The 18650-nt window shown below is 38.9% G+C and overlaps 3 protein-coding genes across 3 annotated transcripts; 2 read left to right on the top strand and 1 right to left on the bottom strand.

Annotated features, from left to right (window-relative positions):
* Window positions 1–960: 960 nt before the first annotated feature.
* Window positions 961–2407, bottom strand: LOC138341752 (uncharacterized). The gene is made up of 2 exons (XM_069293430.1): window positions 1651–2407; window positions 961–1582 (listed from the first exon to the last, which is right to left on the bottom strand). Exons 1-2 carry the CDS (start codon window positions 2259–2261, stop codon window positions 1096–1098), a joined length of 1098 nt encoding a protein of 365 aa, XP_069149531.1. The 5' UTR covers window positions 2262–2407; the 3' UTR covers window positions 961–1095.
* Window positions 2408–9295: 6888 nt separating this feature from the next.
* On the top strand, window positions 9296–18331 carry LOC101254160 (WPP domain-interacting tail-anchored protein 1). The gene is made up of 5 exons (XM_004233351.5): window positions 9296–9433; window positions 11203–11791; window positions 12691–13793; window positions 14960–15148; window positions 15443–18331. Exons 2-5 carry the CDS (start codon window positions 11224–11226, stop codon window positions 15629–15631), a joined length of 2049 nt encoding a protein of 682 aa, XP_004233399.1. The 5' UTR covers window positions 9296–9433; window positions 11203–11223; the 3' UTR covers window positions 15632–18331.
* LOC101254448 (E3 ubiquitin-protein ligase CIP8) lies at window positions 16878–18331 on the top strand. Its single transcript, XM_004233352.5, has one exon. The coding sequence runs from the start codon at window positions 16878–16880 to the stop codon at window positions 18069–18071; it is 1194 nt and encodes a 397-aa protein (XP_004233400.2). The 3' UTR covers window positions 18072–18331.
* Window positions 18332–18650: the final 319 nt, after the last annotated feature.

Raw genomic sequence — 18650 nt, 5'->3', positions numbered from 1 at the left:
CATAACCAAGAACTCATAATGACCATAACGGGTACGAAAAGCTGTTTTTGGGACATCCCTATCCCTAACTCTAAGCTGATGATACCCTGAACGAAGATCAATCTTAGAGAAGAAACTAGACCCTTGGAGCTGATCGAACAAATCATCAATTCTGGGAAGTGGGTACTTATTCTTTATAGTGACTTTGTTGAGCTGCCGATAATCGATACACATTCTAAGGGTCCCATCCTTTTTCTTTACAAACAACACTGGAGCGCCCCAAGGGGATATGCTCGGCTGAATGAAACCCTTATCCGTGAGATCTTTTAACTGCAGCTTCAACTCCTTGAGTTCTGCTGGAGCCATTCTATAAGGAGGAATTGAGATTGGTTTAGTATCAGGTTCTAAGTCGATACCAAAGTCAATCTCTCGAAGGGGAGGGACTCCAGGCAAATCTTCAGGAAACACATCTAGGAATTCATTTACTACAGGCACCGAGTCTATGGAAGGAACATCATGATCTAAATCATTAACACTCACTAGATGACATAATAACCCTTTGGCCATCATTTTATTGGCCTTAAGATTTGAAATCAAGGGGTTAGGACGAATCGGATTGTACCCCTCCCAGACTAACTCTTCTTCATTAGGGAAACGAAACCTCACCACTCTACTACGACAGTCCAAGCAAGCATAATGGCTGTGAAGCCAGTCCATGCCAAGAATAATATCAAAATCATGCATGGGTAACTCAATCAAGTTTGCACACATAGCCTTGCCACTCACAACTATTGGGCAATTCTTGTATACCCTTTCGGTTCTCACATTTTCTCCTAAAGGCGTACTAACCACTATAGGATCATGCAGAACTTCAGGTAGTATTTCAAAGGTAAGGGCAAGCAGAGGAGTTACAAAGGAAAGCGTAGACCCTGGATCAAGTAAAGCATAAACAGAAGTTGAGAATACTTGCAGCATACCTGTGACCACATCAGCGGACTTCTCCTGCTCCTCCCTACCTTTCAAGGCATAAAATCTGTTCCTCTTCGGAGGTTCGGCTGCTGCTGCATTATGTGGGGTAGGCCTAGGCTGAGCATTACCCCCAGCCTGACCTCTGTTCTAGGGACAGTCTATGACCATGTGTCCACTCTTACCACAACCGAAACAGGCATTAGTGCCCTGTCTACATTCTCCAAGGTGCATTCGGCCACACTTAGTACAAGTCTTCCTTGGACGCTGCATCTCACCTCCATTGCCCCTCTTGGGTTCGGGTCTGCCTCCTCTAGGCGTTGTATTTCTCTGAGGGTCAGAATTTCCAGCACTCTGTTGCCCCTTCTTGAATTTGGGCTGCTCGCGGACGCTAAAATTGTTTCTATGGCCTCCATGACTGGGACCTGCCTGATCTTGAGGCCTAGGCCTCCTAACATCACGTACACCTCTCCTCTTTCGGCTGTCCTCTACCTGCTGGACATGCATCATTAATCTAGAAAGGTCCATATTATCATGGAGCATCGCAGCCCGACAATCTTCCTCCAGGTCTCCATTGATTCCTGTGAGGAATCTGCTCATCTCCTCCCTGCTGGTAGAAACCAAGGGAGTAGCATACCTGGATGATTTCAACAAAGTTAAGTACTCTCATCATTCTTGTTATCAAATACTAAGGGAAGTACATACCTTGATAACTTCACAAACTTCAGGGAATACTCCCTGACAGTCATGGATCCTTGCTTGAGGTTGATGAACTCCTCAACCTTGGCCTCTTTCATCTCTCTAGGGAAGAACCTTTCCAAAAATGCTGTCTTGAACAGCTCCCAGGTGACTGGCACCCCTCCTAGGACACGGCTATCTCGCCACATTTTGCACCAAGTCTGTGCAACATCTTTGAGCTGGTAGGAAGCCAACTCAGCCTTCTCAATATCAGTGGCCCCCATGGCCACCAGTATCTTATGCAACTCGTCTATAAATTCCTGGGGATCTTCTGAAGTCTTAGCCCCTGTGAAAATTGGAGGATTCATCCTCGTGAAGTCTCGCAGTCTGTCAGCTATGCTGCGAGCCGGTGGGTTTTCCCTTAGAACATCCTGCCGGTTGACTTGGGCAGTCATAGCTTGGGCCTGCATCGTGATGGCCTGTGCCATCTGGGCTAGAGATGCCCTCACCTCCGCATCAGTCAACCCAGCTGGGTTCACTGGCATGGCCACTCCTTCAGCTGGAGCCTGGGGTGGATTCTGATTACCCCTAGCTGCTGCTGCTCCCGTCCTCAGACCCTTAGTTCCCCAGGTATTCATTCTCTGAAAACAGCAAGGTTGATGTTAGACACGTTCGTAACACCAAGAATTTAAACATTAGGAAGAGCACAATAAGATAAGAAGAAGGGAAGTCTTTCCTACGCATCATGCAGTCTCTAATCCAGGATAGTGGTGCACTTCACTACCATGACTTAGAAACTACTCAATGTGGTTGATGTGAACTCATTATTCGAGGAATTTAACCTAGCGCTCTGATACAAACTTTGTCACGACCGGAATCTAGACCCCAGACGAGACCGGCGTCGTTGACCTCTCAGAGGTCGCAGACAAGCCTGCTTACGTCATTCTTACTTTACATAGATTAATTTTAGCGGAAAATTTGAAATTTTTGATTCTTTAATCATACTTGCTGAACATTCTTAACATTTCGTAATCGTTCATCATCAACCATCTAACATTTAAGAGATAAGCAACTGAAAGAAATAATTCATTAAGTATTAATTGTATATCGGCCAAAATAGCACCAATACAAAGTTTGAACCAAAACAGGAAAGAAACGCTAGTGGAACATGTTCCGCTAGCTCAACTCTAAAACTACGCTAGAATGTAAAACAGTAGCATCCTCGAAAGCATGAGGACCTACCAAACTCCGGATGAATACTGATGTCCGGATAGCTGCAACAACGAACCTGTAGCTCTAGCGTCCACCTGTGCCTGCACCTAAAAATAGATGTTCGTATGGAATTAGTACACACTTGTACTAAGTATGAGTATATGCAAGTACACACCAGGGACATGCATGAGGAAGAATAGCTCTTTCCTAACAACATGATTTTTGGAAGTCAAGTCAGTGGACTTGCCAAATTGAGATTGGGAAAGTTATGCCATGAGAGTGACATGCATCATTATAATTATCGTATAGCACACAAAACATAACATATTCATATAACACATAACATATAACACATACTTTCTTTCATATTATTCATTCGTATACCATGAGACCTTATTATCATAGACTTAACTTTAAGACTTTCCAAAATGAGGGCTCAACATATGGGACCTCAACTAGGGAGCCTTCTTTAGCAAACACAGAGTCTGCTTCACTCATTCATTCGTATTTCATTTCAATTCATTCATAGGCCAGTGCGAACACCAGCTATACCTAGGATGTAGTTTAAGACTTTCATCGGGTTTGCTGTGCAATGATCAGGAATGACCTAATGTCATTACCTGAATCTAGCTCACCTCTTGATTATCCTATCCTAACACCTTCAGTATCATTCATTTCTTTATATGATTCATTTGAGGCTGGCCTCATTCATTCATTGGGAACTTTAACTTTAACCGACATAGATCATGTGAGCATCATGAAATCCAGTGTCTTCCCCACACCGAAAAGAGGTGGAATCACCGGCCAAAGCGATTCAAATAACATGCTAGCGTATATGGGAATTTAACCCCGCCAGATCCCTATAGTGGTAATATAGGTTCAAAGACTAGGAGATGTGTGGAGACCCATACCCGGCAAGCCGGACAGTCTCATCTCATGAGAATTACGTGAACCTCCGCCCTTCCCGAAAGAAGGCATCACCACTCATAGCTAGCCTATCGGTGCTCGGTATAAAGTTCCATTACATGCAACTCATACATCATAGAAGTTTGCTTCTAGTATGAAGACATCATAGCTCAATAGATGATTTCTCATCTCATCATTAGTATTAAGTGTTTTAAACTCAATATTTTTATTAGAGTATTCATAGAGACTGGTCTCTTCATTATCTTACACTCTCATTGGTGAGTATGTATCGGTAACATTTACTTAAGCTCATTTAAGATTGCTCTCATCATACGCATTAACCTCACATCATGATTGTCACCACATTCTTCATTTCATTACGTATATCTTAGGTTCACTTATTCTTGAACGTATGTTAAACTTATATATCTATACATACAAGCCATGAGGCTTCATTTATAGTTCGTTAAGTGAATTCTTGTTTTTCTAAGATTATGTATTACAAGACTTATGTATCTTGTATATATGCCAAGATCTTTGATTTTTGATCTACGTAGATGACATTATTCTTGAATATTTCACTCACGTATGACTTATGTATCAATACGGAGGTTTGGACACGAGAACCCAAATTTTGAATTATTTGGATATCATTTATATTTTTCATTGATTTTTGTTCTAATATTCATAAATTTAGAACTCTAAGTTAAGTCTCAACATTTTCGTGAAATAATAAATTTTCTATTTTAATTAGAATTCTAAATTAAATTTCAATCATTTACATGAAAGAATAATTTTCTAATTTAATTAGAATTCCAATTTAAATCTCAATATTTACATAAAAGAATTAATATTCTATTTTTAATTAAAATTCTAAATTAAATCTCAATGTTTACATAAGAGAATTAATTTTCCAACTTTAATTAGAATTTTAATTTACTATTATTATTATTTTTAATTAAATTCGCTTGAATAGGGAGGTTGTGGGTTCGAACCCCCACAGCCCCCTTATTTTTCCTCTCATTTTCGCTGAAGAGGAGGCTGTGAGGTGGTGGGTTCGAACCCCCACAGCCCCTCTATTTTTTTTTTTAATTCTTTGACATCCAAAAATTTCCAGATTCTTTTTAAACCTATTTCTATGTTTTTGGAAATTTATTCCACTATTTTTTCTGCACTTTTTCATCAAGTTTCACATTAGTTCTTAGGGAGATTTCATGGTTCATTCACTTCACTATGCTTCATCAAAATGAACATCACATTGCACACCCATTTCACACATAAAATACATGATAAATAAACAACTTATATACCCCAAAACAATGCCTAAAACACTGCCCTATACACACCCATACATCAACTTTTTCCGGTCATATTCTGATGATCATTATCGCGATTTCCCGCACATAAACACACTCATATTTAATTTAAACACATCATTCATGCAAAAATCTAGCAGCACAACATACCCATCCTACAAATTCATTAGGGAGCTAAGGACAAGGACATACGAAGGGGAACAACCTTAGTTTCAAGAGTTTAAGAAACGTCCGAAAGAAAGTACTCTTGGAGAAAGAATTCCATGAGAGAAACTCATACCTTAATCGATGTTCAAACTTTAATGTTGCTGCCCGGAAAACTCCTCCAAACCACTCCCAATTCACTTCAAAGTATACCTCTCTTAGCCTTCACGTTTTGATTACTTTTTCTTTTGCTTAAAAAAATTTTTTGTGAGTTCTTCAAGCATGAAAATTATTGATATTTTGGCAGAAATAATGTGAGGAAGATGGAGAACGTGAGAGAGGGAGTTTAGAAGCGTGAGAGAGAGAGGGCTAATTGGATTAGGAGACTAATTCAAGAATTAGTCAAATAACATTAAAATAAATAAATACAAATCTGTTTTATTTATTTATTTATTTATTCATTTAAAACGTGAAAGGACAATTATGCCCTTAAATACCTATTTATTCTTATTTACATAATTCTCTCTTTTTTTGAATCGTTACACACCGCCTTGGTCATGATGTTAGCCTCAGCCCCGGAATCTACCATGGCCCGAACTGGTTGCCCATTGATGGAGATATCCACATATTGTGTACTGAAATCCCCTGGGTTGTCAGCCTGCTTAGCTATGGCACCACAGATTCCAACCATGCCCAACTGAGTGGTGTCTGCCGATTTCGCCTTGTCTTGTGCCTCCTTCTCCTTCCGCTCACGGACGATGGCACTAAGGCTCTTCATCTCTGGGCACCTGGCATAACCATGTGGTCCGCCGCATATGTAGCACCCGTCTCCTCTGCTGGACTGCGTCCGCTTCTCCGAGAATTTCCGGCGTTCAAACCGTCTGCCATCAGACTTGGGTGTGTCTTTCTGCTTGGGTTGTGCCGACTGTTCTCTGCCTCGGCCACGGTCTCCCCCACCTTTAGCTTGACTGCCCCTTGCCTCCTTGCCCTTTGCCTTGTCCAAACGATCATGTTTGAAATCTGTCAAGGTCTCGGCTTGAGTGATGGCCTCATCGATGGTTTTTACTTGACGCCGCTCTAACTCGGTCCTCGCCCAATTCTGTAGCCCGTCCATGAAGGTGAACAGCATGTCATCCTTCGTGAGTTAGGGAATTTGGAGGGTCAAGATTGTGAACTCTTTCACATAGGCCCTAATACTTCCCGTCTGCTTCAACTCTCGGAGCTTGCGTTTCATTTCATAAACAGCATTGTTGGGGAAGAAAGCTTTCTTGAATTCCTCAAGGAATTGTTCCCATGTGTCGATGGTGCGTGTGCCCCTCTTGATCTCGGCATCTTTGCGTTTCCACCACAACATGGCTACGTCGGAAAGATACAACAGGGCAGTGTTGATCTTGTTTGCATCGCTCCTGACCCGATTACACCTGAAATAATTTTCCAAGTGCCAAAGGAAATTGCCTACCTCTAGGGCGTCACAGACACCCTTGAATGTTGGTGGCTTGAGAACCTCGACTCTGGACTCCCTTTCCTGTCCAAGTGATGTTGTTGCTCCAACCTCCCTCTCTTCTTCGAGGGCCTCAACCTTGTTCTTCAGCGTCTGGATCGTCGTAAGGGCGTCCATGAACCTGAACTCCAAGGAAGTAATGGTTTCCTTCATCGCTAATTCAGACCGCTTGCGTAGATACAACTCCTTCTGAATGGCTTCAACTTCCTCAAGGGAGTTCTCTTCAAGGTCTTTGACATCGCTGTCCAACCCATTCAAGTGCTGGCCTAAAATCTCAACAGCTAGCCTTGCCCTTTCAACGCTGGCAAGCCATTCATGTCCCACAATAACGTCGATAGTTTCTTCGCTGTCGTCACCGTCACTCTCATCGACAACATTATGCTGGAAAGATGTTTGTCCGTCGCTTGATGGAGGAACATTTGATGGTAACTCACCTGTTGGAAGATCGCCTGGTGGCTGGCCGCCTGGTGGCAGACTGCCTGATGGCTGACCACCTGGTGGTAGACTGCCTGATGGAAGATTAGTTGGTGGTGGATCAGTAGGTGGAAGATCGGGCAGAATAGGCAGATTGGGATCATTTCCCTTCTGCTGCTGCTTCTTCCCTTTCTTGTTCTTCTTTCCCACCTGAACGTTGGGGGTGTTGCTCCGCCGCTTCTGTCTCCTTCGTTCGTAATTCTCTTACGATGAACCTGCTCTGATACCAATTGTCACGGACTTTTAGATTCGGACAATACTCCGTGCGGCACTTGACGGTTTACTCACGATTCTTGCACGTTCTTGCAAACTCAAGTAAGCCTAAAACTCGGATTGCTAAGAATATAAGAAGTAGACAGAATTTTGGAAGAAGGAACTTCTATTACTTGAAAAATGATTGGATGCTTTACAAGTAAAATGAACTACTATTTATACTACTCTAATGCCTAAGAGATAGTAAATGCTACACTATACAAGTTCCTAAGCCTATGCCTACAAGACAAGCTTCTAAGTCTTCCAAAAAGGACTCCTAGATGCTCCTAGTCTGCCCCATGATCTGCACAAGCCTCCCAAAGGCTTGAAACTCCTAAAACTACCGCCCCACTACCAAGTGTAACAGCTGTAACGGCTGTAACTGCCGTAACAGCTGAAACTGTTGTAACGGCTGTCTCTTCACCCGCTGCTGGCCCCCTTGGCTGCTGGCCTGCATGGTCAGCCTGCCCCCTCGCCTGCTGCGCCTGCTGGCTGCCTAGTTGGGTGGCGTTCATCCTGAATGGATGGCGGGACGTCATATGTAGCTATGCTCCTGTATTCATCATATTGCTTTGAAGTTAGCTTGTTGTTGTTGTCAATAGGAGTTAGTGCAAGTTTTGCATTTCCCAATCCAGTTTCAGCAATAAGTTCTAATGCATATTTTCTCTGATGCATCAGTATGCCTTTACTTGACCTTTCAAACCCAATCCCTAAGAAGAACTTGAGTTCACCTAGATCCTTCATTTTGAAGGTCTGGTTCAATTTGTCTTTAGTTTCTTCAATAAGCTGAACACTACTTCCTGTAATTAACATATCATCAACATATATAAGAACAAACACTGACCCTGTTGATGTTTGCTTGATGAAAAAGGAATGATCGTGTTCACTTTGCTTGAACAGAAACCTTAGTAATGCCTCAGACAATTTTGCATTCCACTGTCTGGTAGCTTGTTTCAATCCATAGAAGGAGACCCTCAAATCCTTGAGGTAGCTTCATGTAGATTTCGTCTCCCTGAAGAAATGCATTGAATACATCCATTTGATGTATCTGCCAGTATTGTTATGCAGCAATATCTGCCAGTATTGTTATGCAGCAATAGTTAAGACAGCAATAAATAAAGTTTTCATTTATATATACATGACAACATACTAGTACAAGTATACATAAGGCAACAAATACAAATATACATATCAACAAATTAATGAATGTCCTCTTTCAGTGATACAAGATACAAACACACATGACAACAAATCTGTACAATACATATGCAATTTGTCGTGAAATACAATATTGATACAAATGTATTACACTTGAACTAGATGCAACATTGATACAATTAGTATTCACTGATACAATTGTATTCACTGATAAATATACGTACTAGTTACACATGTACAATTATCACAACAGGTATATAAATACAATTCACCTCTCTCTCCTCTTTCGCTTGTCTCTCTCCCCCTATCCAAATCTTGCTCACCTCTCTCCTCCTTCTAGCAACTAGTTTTGGTACAGATTAATTATGTCAATTGTATACATGATACAATTATTAATCGGATATACAAATTGATTGTGCCTCCTTCCCACATCTCGCTCACCACTTTCTTCCTTCTCCCAATCTCACTTGTCCCTATTCTCTCTATAAAATGCATCCACGAATCATAATCAAGCAAACTATAGCTAAAAAAACCCCGATTTTGTTGTTAGTCTTTAGTTGTTTTTGAAATTTCCTCTTATAAAATTCCCCGGGGTTTTTCATGGGCCGGGTTTAATAGCAGACGAGGCACTCAATGGGCCGATATATCAGTTCCTTTATAGACGGCCCAGTTAAAACCTTTTCGGTAAAGCTGACAAGAGAACACGTGCCCTATCATGTGACCATCACGTGCATAGAAGATGATAAAAAAATAATACAAAAATAAACAGAATTTCAAGTGAATCAAAAAAATAAATCAATTTTGAGACTAATCACTCTGTAGAACTCGCGAATTTACGGCAAGGAAGGTATGTGACTGATGAACTTCTCTAATCTTTGCTTAGTAAATCTGATATTCATCTAATAGCTGATAATTGTTGAGTAAGTAGACAAATTCCTTATAGTTTCTTGATCCTGTAGTTTTTTTAATCGTTAAAATTGATCATTTCTTCGTTGTGTTTGATTTGTTTTACTAATTATTGAGATGGGTGTTGAAAAGTTTCATCTTTTAAGTGTTTGGGAGTTAAATTTTTCTGATTTGGATCAGGGGTTTTCTCAAATGATGCGAATCTTGAGTGGAAATGGTTTCCTTTTCTTTTCTTGGAATGATTGATTTTACGGTTTATTTGAATTAATTGTTGTAGTTGGGTGTGTTAATAGTACTGTAATGGATGAGAAGTCTTTAGTTTCCACTGTTTATAGCTGGGTATAAAAGTAACTAATATTTGGTGGATGTGAGGATAGTGTATTGGTGATAATTTTGAGTATTATGGAGTATGATTTGAGATATTTGTCAAGGAAGGACTGAATTGGTGGAAAATATCTTCAAACACATTTCCAAGAATCAAAGGTAATGCACAAGAAGAAATGGTTTCCCATATGTTGTGTTGTTGTATCTTCTTATCTCTTTCCCTTAGATAGTTATTGAAGTCGCACATTTGCTGTTAATTTTTTATCTATACTAGCTGCACATTCATGACTTGTTATATAACTTTTATGGGTAAGAATTGCTTTCGACTCCCATACCCAATCTACATAACTTATGAAAGCTGATCTCAGAAGCAATATAGTTTTACCTCCATGGAGCTTTTAGTATATGTGAACAATCACTTTTTAGCTGTAACTGTCGTGGGAAGCATCTGTACTCTCATATCCTTTAAACCTTATAGTTTCTTTCGGTTCTTCCGGTTTCAAAGAGGATATGTTTACCAGAGATTTATTTATTGCGTGTTCATCTGTGTTATAATGTGTCACGGCTCGTCCCTTAAAGCCATGAAGTGATGCGAACTAGGTGTATCACTTTATGCACTTCTGACGAGTGAGACTGGAAATCCCAATGAGAAGTAGTCAATTCTTTGAATCTTACTTTAAAATATGAGAAAATAGAAGAGGAAAATTGAGATTTGCTATTTGAATAGTAGGGTTCAGATCCATGTATGTTTCCACGTTCTCGTTATTGTTATTGTGCTCTTTTTTTCTTCTTCTCGAGTTTGTAAGGCCTATCCATCTTGTTTGTCATTTGTTAGTAATGTCTATCTATCCATTACTTATGCTCTTATAGTTCTTTGGTTTCTGTTCTTTCTTCTTCATTTTCTTCAAATAAATGACTCTTTTTCTTCTAGTATGCAAGTCCTTTATCTCTGATATCTTTTAATTCTGGGCTCTCTTTTGCCTATCTCCTCTATTATCATAGTACAATTACTAAAGTAACCAAATATGACATTGCATTCTGCAAATTAATTTACTTAATGGTTGATTAATTGTAAATGAGAATTTGTTTAACGATTGGAGTTATCTTTTGATGGGCTTGTAGAATTATATTTGAATGATTTTTCTGAGGAGTTGGATTAATATCATCATTACTGTATATTGGATGCTGATATCAGTAATAATAATTGCGATTTGATTGTTGTATGTACTAAAACCATCTGTTTTTACTTTTAGTATTTCTTTATTTTCGATAAACTGTGCACTTACTTCAAAGAAGCGTGTGTTTCACTTACTACCTTTTACCTCTGAGATTCCTGCACCTTCACATTTTTTTTCCTTAAAAATATTGGTATTGGTTTATTTTCAGGTTAAAAAACGGGTTAGACTAATGAATGCTGACACAGCGAATGGTGCAACTACTTCCACTGAAGGTGTTAACACCAATGAAGTGGAGGTAGAATCAAATACAGTAGACTCTCTAGAAGTTTTGTCATCCAGTGGTGGTAATGTCATGCATGAAGTAGGAAGAATCGGGGAGATTTTAACAAGGCTTGAACTAGACTTGGCGTGTATCTCTGAGAAACTAGTTAATTTGGATTTATTTGTGATGCATGTGGAAACAAGAGAAAGTGACTTTGAGGCTTTTGCCTCTGAGAAGGAGGGCACTTCAAATGACATTGTTGAGAAGGCAATAGAGTTTGATCTCTTATCTGGGGTCCTGGATTCAGAGGTGACAGAGCTAAGCGGTTTATTATCTTCTGTTGCAACGGAGATTGACAATGTGCGGAAGGTCATATCTTCACGTGGCTATGCGGATGAGGCTTTCATTTTGATAGAAGAGAAGTTATACGACAGTGAGAAATCCCTCAAGCAGTTGCAGGACCACCTATTGGAATTGAGGGCGCAATGTACCAACTTCCATGGAATTATGCTCACCTCCCAGGGGGACCGAGATTGTGAGTTTATTTTTATTTTATGTTAATTTTGAAGGGATGGTTTCTTTACAGCATCCTGCTATCATTAAAAAAAATTCTTTACATCCTGCGTAATGCTGAATAGCTTTTGGAGCTTCAGTTAAAGAAATCTTGGGTTATGCTGCTCAAAATCCAGTGTGGTCAGTCCATTCCAAAGCAATCAAAGATGGGCTTCGGCGGAACCAATGCAAAGTGAATAGATCAGTCGAACTAAGATTCTACTTAGATATTCATGCATCATGGGAGCACGTTTATTATCATATTTGCCGTCATTATTATCATTATTATTATTATTATTATAATTATTATTATTATTATTATTTTTATTTTTTATTTTTATTTTTATTTTTATTTTTATTTTTTTGATGACCATGGTATTTGGGCCAGCTTTTGAGCACCTTAATTAATTCCATGGATACCTGGCACCTCCCACTAGGTAACTCTGGGTAGAACAGATGGAAAGAAATCACCTAGTGTTTTTTTGTCTCTGGACTTGAAATTTGAACCTGGGACCTCAAGGTGCTCAATTCATTTCATTGATCACTAAGCGACACCCAAGTGGATGCGTGTCCTTTCATGTTGAGCAGTATTTGGTGTTTTATGCTCTACGCAATTTACTTATCCCACAAACCTTTTCGATGCTGATTGACCACCCCTTTGGATAATATATGGAAAAAGGAAGATAGAGGAGAAAAGAAGAATGTCTGCAAATATTAATGATTTTATTTCTTCTAGCCATGCATGTCTGGACAAGGAAATGTGAATTGGTTCTCTCTGCATGAGGCGTTTTGTTGCTATTATGTGCTTGACTTAAAACAAGTAACTTTTGTGACATTAATCATCCTTATATAATCATACTTCATGCTGATGCATCTTGACAGGGCAAGATGGCGAGGCAGCAGACTATTTTAACAGTGATGCACTTTTAACTCCAAAGACGAAGATAAAAATGCAGACTGTTGAGCAGCAGAGACACATTCTGCGGATGCTGGAGAAGTCTTTGGCCAGAGAGTTAGATCTTGAAAAGAAGCTTACTGAATCTAGACAAGTTGAAGAAGAATTAGAAGTCAGGTTGCAGCAAGAAGCTTTCTGCATGGAGGAAGAAATTGAAGATGCTTCGCAAAGGTTGTTTGAGGGAGAGAATGCTGCTGAAGTTCTTTTAGGAATTTCAAAATCACTACTGGGTCGACTCCAGATGACACATTTTAATCTGAACGGTACTGTTCAGAAAGAAAGCTACTTACAATCTAAACTTCAAGAAATGGAGGAACATTTAAAAGCAAAAGACAACTTACTAGGGAAGTCTGAAAGCACTTCTAAAGAGCTCGGGGACAAGGTTAAATCTCTTGAGAAACGGTTGGAGGACTCTGAGTTCCAGCTGTCCAATACAACATCTGCAAGGAATAGTCAGGAGATAGAATCTAAGATCCTTGAAATGGAGGATATAATCAATACGTTGAAGGAAAAGAATTCTGAAGCAGAGAGAAGAATTGATACAGCAGAAACTGAGTGTAAAATATTGAAAGAAGCAAATGTGGAACTTGACAAAGAGCTGAACTTCCTGAAAAGCAGTAGTAGCATTACTTCTGAGAGGATAATTGTGCTTGAAAAACAGCTGAGGAACTCTGAGCTTCAACTTCAGCACGCAGTTGCATCTGCTGAAGCTAGTCAAGAGAAGCAAATCATGTTGAATTCTACAATCAAAGACATGGAAGATTTGATTGAGGATCTAAAATCAAAGGTTTCTAAAGCAGAAAGTTTGATGGAGAGTGCTGAAGATAAGTGCATTATCTTGTCAGAATCTAACTCAGATCTTAATGAAGAATTAACTTTTGTGAGGGGTAGGTTGGCATGTTTGGAGTCATCGTTACGCCAAGCTGAGGAAATGAAGAAGGCTACTGCCCGAGATATTAACTTCCGCAGTAAATTGATAACAGATCTAATTTTGCAGTTGGCTCTTGAAAGAGAGAGACTTGAAAAACAGGTTTGTCACTCCTTCCTGACTCTCATTCCTGTTATGACTGGAATTATCTTGATAACATGTACGACTTCCCTTTTCCTCCATCTATCCAGTTATTTTGAGTTTTTTTGTCTATTGACATGGTTAATGGCCTTAAATGCCGATTGATGACTGCGTAATTGAATACCAGTTATTAATCTGAAGCAGCCTAAATTATGCCTAATTATGAGATGGCATTTGGATAAGACGAAGTTTTGTGTCAAAAAAAAATATATTTATTATTCATGCACTTTGGTGGAATCTTAGCAGCTTCATTATTTTAATGACTTCTAAAATGCAGTTGTTGTGTGTGCAAGCTTGTCTGTATAGTTGATGCATTTTGTCCTTTTCCTTTTTTTACTTGTTTTAGCAGCAATATCTGTTCATTCGATCGAGTTTGACATTTTCTCGCTCTGAATTTAGTCAACTTTTCAGAGTTCGTGACCATATAGATCACACTGTAATCGTTAGAAGTATTTCTTACTGATAATGTATATGCATAGACGCGCACACAGACCCCATGCACACATTTTCTTGTTTGATAAACAAGTATTTTAAACGTCAGGTATTCTTGAGTTTCCAATGATCTCTACAGGTTCACATATTCGGGTTTTATCCTTCCTATAACACTAACACTTGTACCACTTCCAGTGGCTTCTTTCACTGAGCAAAAACAGTCATGGTCAAAGGAAAGGAATGAAAGTGGGCTGAAGCAGCGCAAGTCTGTGCACACTTGAAAGTTTTAATGGTGTTTGTTGATAATTATTACAGCAACCTCCCGTTGCAACATTTGCTCTTATTGTAGGAAGAAATTGGCTTAAAAGGAAGAGTTGAACGAGCTATACAAGACGATTTTGACCATTATTAAAAAAATTTGCTCTATATTAAAATTAGTTAGTCAGATTTTCAAAATAGTTGTTTTTATAAGTAGAGTATGAGTTGTGCTTAACTTGTGACAAGTTATTCAGTTTCCAGCTTGGCCTTTTGTGGTTAAAGTTGGTTATTCTTTCCTGCATGACTTCTTCATGGAAGAGAGTTCATTTGGACTAAATGTTAGAACAAAAGCATTGTTTGAAGACTATTAAAACATGGACGTAATTGTATAATTTTTCTCATCTAGATTAGTGTTTTTTCTGCAAAAAAATGTTCAGATAGCATTGCTGATAATGGAAAATAAGGCCCAGAAGAAGCCTTTTCAGCAAAAGGATAAAGTTCCTTCGCCAGCTCCCGAAAGTGATGGCAAAGATACCAGGGAATCCATGCTTCCCAAGGCTGAGCTTTCTGCTGTAACTTCTCTGAATAAATGCAAGGAAGAAAAGTTCTCATCAATAACTAATGTGGTACGTGCTTTATTTGGTCTTATGCTTATTTTTATTCACGACTCACGAGTCATATGTTCTTCTGGTTATTTCAGTATTTGAATTTACTATTTTAGATACCAGTCAACTATTATATTTTGATGCTGTACATCCCATCATCAGCCAAATAACCTTAGCTGTGTGCCTGTGCCTATAAGTGAAAAGATCTTGAGTACTTTGTTTTACTCAAAGCTTAACTTATCTGGTTGACAACTTAGCAAAGGAAAGATGCCTAACTCTGTTGTGGCACCATTGTTTCTGTTAATTCATTTTCAGGAAGAGAATGTTTATGGTGACTTTATGTCGATCAAGTCAAAAGAGACTGATTCTTCAACCAGACTTGATGCCTCGCGGGACATAGATGCAAGGCAGCTTAGTTGGAAGTATGTCCTTGCAGCAGTTCTCGTGTTTTTGATATCTGCAGTGGTAACCTTTTTAGTGCAGAACCAGAGTATCCAGCTTTGATAGTGCTTGAGATTTTTGTTACTCGATCAAGAGACCCTTGGTATTAGGCACTTCTCTGAAATCTTTAGGCCTACCTTCATCGTGTTCGTGTCCTCCCTTGCTGCTTATCACGAGTAGATATCAGTGTGTAGAGTGATGTTTTTGCGCATTTCTCTTCTGTAACTCTCTCCTCAACAGGCTTAAACGAGCCCCCCTCCCCCTTGGTGACTAAAATAGCAGTTTCTTACAGATGCACAGTTTTGCTATTCAGATTTTGTCAGCTTTACGGATTAGTGTTCAGGAGAAGTTTGAAAGAACAAACAGTGGCTCAGCCATCCAACAGAAGAATACAGAAAACGTTGCACTTGCTGTACACATTTGAAGGCTACTTGTTCCTCTCTTTCTTGTTTCTTGCCAAGTGCTTTAAAGGTCATTTCTTTATGTAGTTAATCAACTTAGGATCATTTCGTATGTGGGATGTGATAGATAAGGATATCTTACGGGTTGTGCGATTCCACTTTCTACTTCATGCACATTCTGAAGCATTTTATAAAAATGAATAAATCAATGTTGCATCATTATAATCATCACAACACCTTTTTAGAAACATTGTTAACATATGCAAACATAGTAAGATTTTTATTCACTAGCACTCGTTTTGCTATTACTGCCTTAATTGCTATTCAGATTTGATTTGACACGAGATTTAAAAATAGAAAAGGGTTTTAAGTATTAGGTGTGTTGTGTTTTTCATGAAAAATAATCTATCGGTTTATAAGTAATATGTATTATTTTAAAATATTGTATATAATCTAAACAAATAGCATATACGATGGGGATGTAGTAAGGTGTGAGATGGTGCCATGGTGGGAATGGCGATATTGGGTGTGTTACATTTATTTCAAAATTCAAGACATTATATTGAATTGTATTATCAGTTTAAATTTAATATTTATTTTGATTATTATTTAAATTTTATTATGTTCTATTATATATTTATCATAAAATAATAATAAAAAATCTCATTTATTTGTAAATAATTAATAATTTTATCGTTATCTTATTCATCTTTGTCTTTTAATGTTAACTCTTCATGACGTATGTTATTTTTTTAGCGACGAAAGAAAAATTAATTTGCTTTTCTACCACCCAAAGTCAGACAACCGAAAAAGATTGTGAAACCAGCAAAATTGGATCGATGGCAACTCTCATTTTCTCTCAAGTTTGAACTTTGAAGTTTGAATCATCACTTTGTTTTTTCAATTCAATGGCGGAAGTTTCTGGAATCTACCGTTTCCACCTCCCGTCTACCATCTATGCTACCGTCGTTGACGATGATGATGAAGAGTATCCACATCCGTTTACTTTTGATTTCGACTCCCTTTCTCCTCCTAATCACACCCTTTTTATCCACTCTCATGATTTCAACTATAGCCCAAATTCGGAACCCGAACCCGGTTCCCTAGATTCAGATTCAGGTTCGGATCACTCGGGTTTGCTTGCGGATCCGGATTCCTTTGTTGTTGATGATGACCAAATGAATTTTGTTACTGATCTGTTTGTGACACCTGATGGAAACGTTTCAGAAGATTCGGGTTTTGATGATGGGAATAGGGTTATTCTGGAGGATGTGTATGGTGATTTTGGATCTGATTATGATGGGGTTCTTCTGCCCTCAGATACCAACGGGGTTGATACGGGTGATGGGATTCGGGTTGTGGGTGTTGTTGGGTCGGACTCTGATTCGCAAGAAGTGGAGCTGAATGTTGGGGAGATTGATCAGGCCAATGATTTTTGGAGTTGTCTTCGGATTGATGATCAGAGGGATGTGAATGATGAGTTTGAGTGGGAAGAAGTCAATGAAAGGGGTGAAGATAGAGACTATTTGAGTTCTGTAATTGATGGAATTGAAGAAATATCAGTTTCTTCAGATATTTCATCTTCTGAAGGAGGGAACTCAAATTCACATTCAGTTGATGAGCCTGTGAGGAATCTAGAGTGGGAAGTTCTTTTGGCCATTAATAATATCGAAAGAAGCCTCGAACTTGATGGAAATGATGATGGGATTGCTCATGTAAACGAAACTGATCACGATGCCTTGTTTGGGCAATTTCTGGAGAGTGAAGGGAATTTGAAGGGTAGTCCACCAGCAGCTAAATCTGTTATTGAAAATCTTCCATTGGTGACTTTGAAGGACGAAGAGAACAAGATAGCCTGTGCTGTTTGTAAAGATGAGATTTTGGTTGTCGAGAAGGTGACTGAGCTTCCTTGTTCCCATTATTACCATTGGGAATGTATTATACCATGGCTAAACATACGTAATACATGCCCTGTTTGTCGTCATGAGTTACCCACGGATGATACTGATTATGAAAGGAGAAAAATTGGAAGGCGTCCCGGTGCAGGAGCTCAACTCAGTAGTGACTTTCAGGTTAGATACAATTTTGAAATTGTCCCCTGAGACTTTTTCTTGTTCATACACAGATATCATAGGATGTGCATATTCCCTTAGTGGTGAGTATGTTGATTCTTTTTATAGACTGTTCCTTTCTTTAACTTTTACTTTGGTTACAATGTATGCATGTAAGATTTTCAGTTTGTTTGACAGTATGAAATTTATACTTGCTGTAATTGTACCATTAGACAGTGAGACAATGTAAAAAGATTATCGAGTCATTAATACTACTATAGACTATAGAGATTGATGAATGTTTGAAACAATTTGCATTTTGACTTTTGAATTTATGTTACCAATAACCTGTTCATATTGAATTAGAATAAAGATTCAATCTTTCTCAGTTCTTTTTGATATATTTGAGTCAATACTATTGAGAAGAAACAAAGGAATCATCAATCATTGCCCTGTCTAGTGAACTGGTGGTTTCTCTGTTATAACCTCAGGCTTTAGTTTGTGTGTTATTACATGGGGTCGTTCTAGCCTCAACTCAACTTGTATGGTGCCTATGATGCAATTTGCTAAGATGAATGGCAGCCAAGGGCGGAGCTGAAGGGAGGGGCAAGGGGGTTCAATTGAGTTGTG

The sequence above is a fragment of the Solanum lycopersicum genome, chromosome 2 (genome assembly GCF_036512215.1).
Source record: "Solanum lycopersicum chromosome 2, SLM_r2.1".
Taxonomy (NCBI): Eukaryota; Viridiplantae; Streptophyta; class Magnoliopsida; order Solanales; family Solanaceae; genus Solanum; species Solanum lycopersicum.
This window is presented reverse-complemented; position numbering and strand designations above follow the sequence as displayed.

Coding starts and splice junctions, on each gene's coding strand:
- LOC101254448 (XM_004233352.5), top strand. CDS start 16,878: ATGGCGGAAGTTTCTGGAATCTACCGTTTCCACCTCCCGTCTACCATC.
- LOC101254160 (XM_004233351.5), top strand. CDS start 11,224: ATGAATGCTGACACAGCGAATGGTGCAACTACTTCCACTGAAGGTGTT. Junction 13,794..14,959: donor GAGAGAGACTTGAAAAACAG/GTTTGTCACTCC, acceptor AAAAATGTTCAG/ATAGCATTGCTGATAATGGA. Junction 15,149..15,442: donor TCTCATCAATAACTAATGTG/GTACGTGCTTTA, acceptor ATTCATTTTCAG/GAAGAGAATGTTTATGGTGA.
- LOC138341752 (XM_069293430.1), bottom strand. CDS start 2,261: ATGAATACCTGGGGAACTAAGGGTCTGAGGACGGGAGCAGCAGCAGCT. Junction 1,583..1,650: donor AAGTTTGTGAAGTTATCAAG/GTATGTACTTCC, acceptor GAAATCATCCAG/GTATGCTACTCCCTTGGTTT.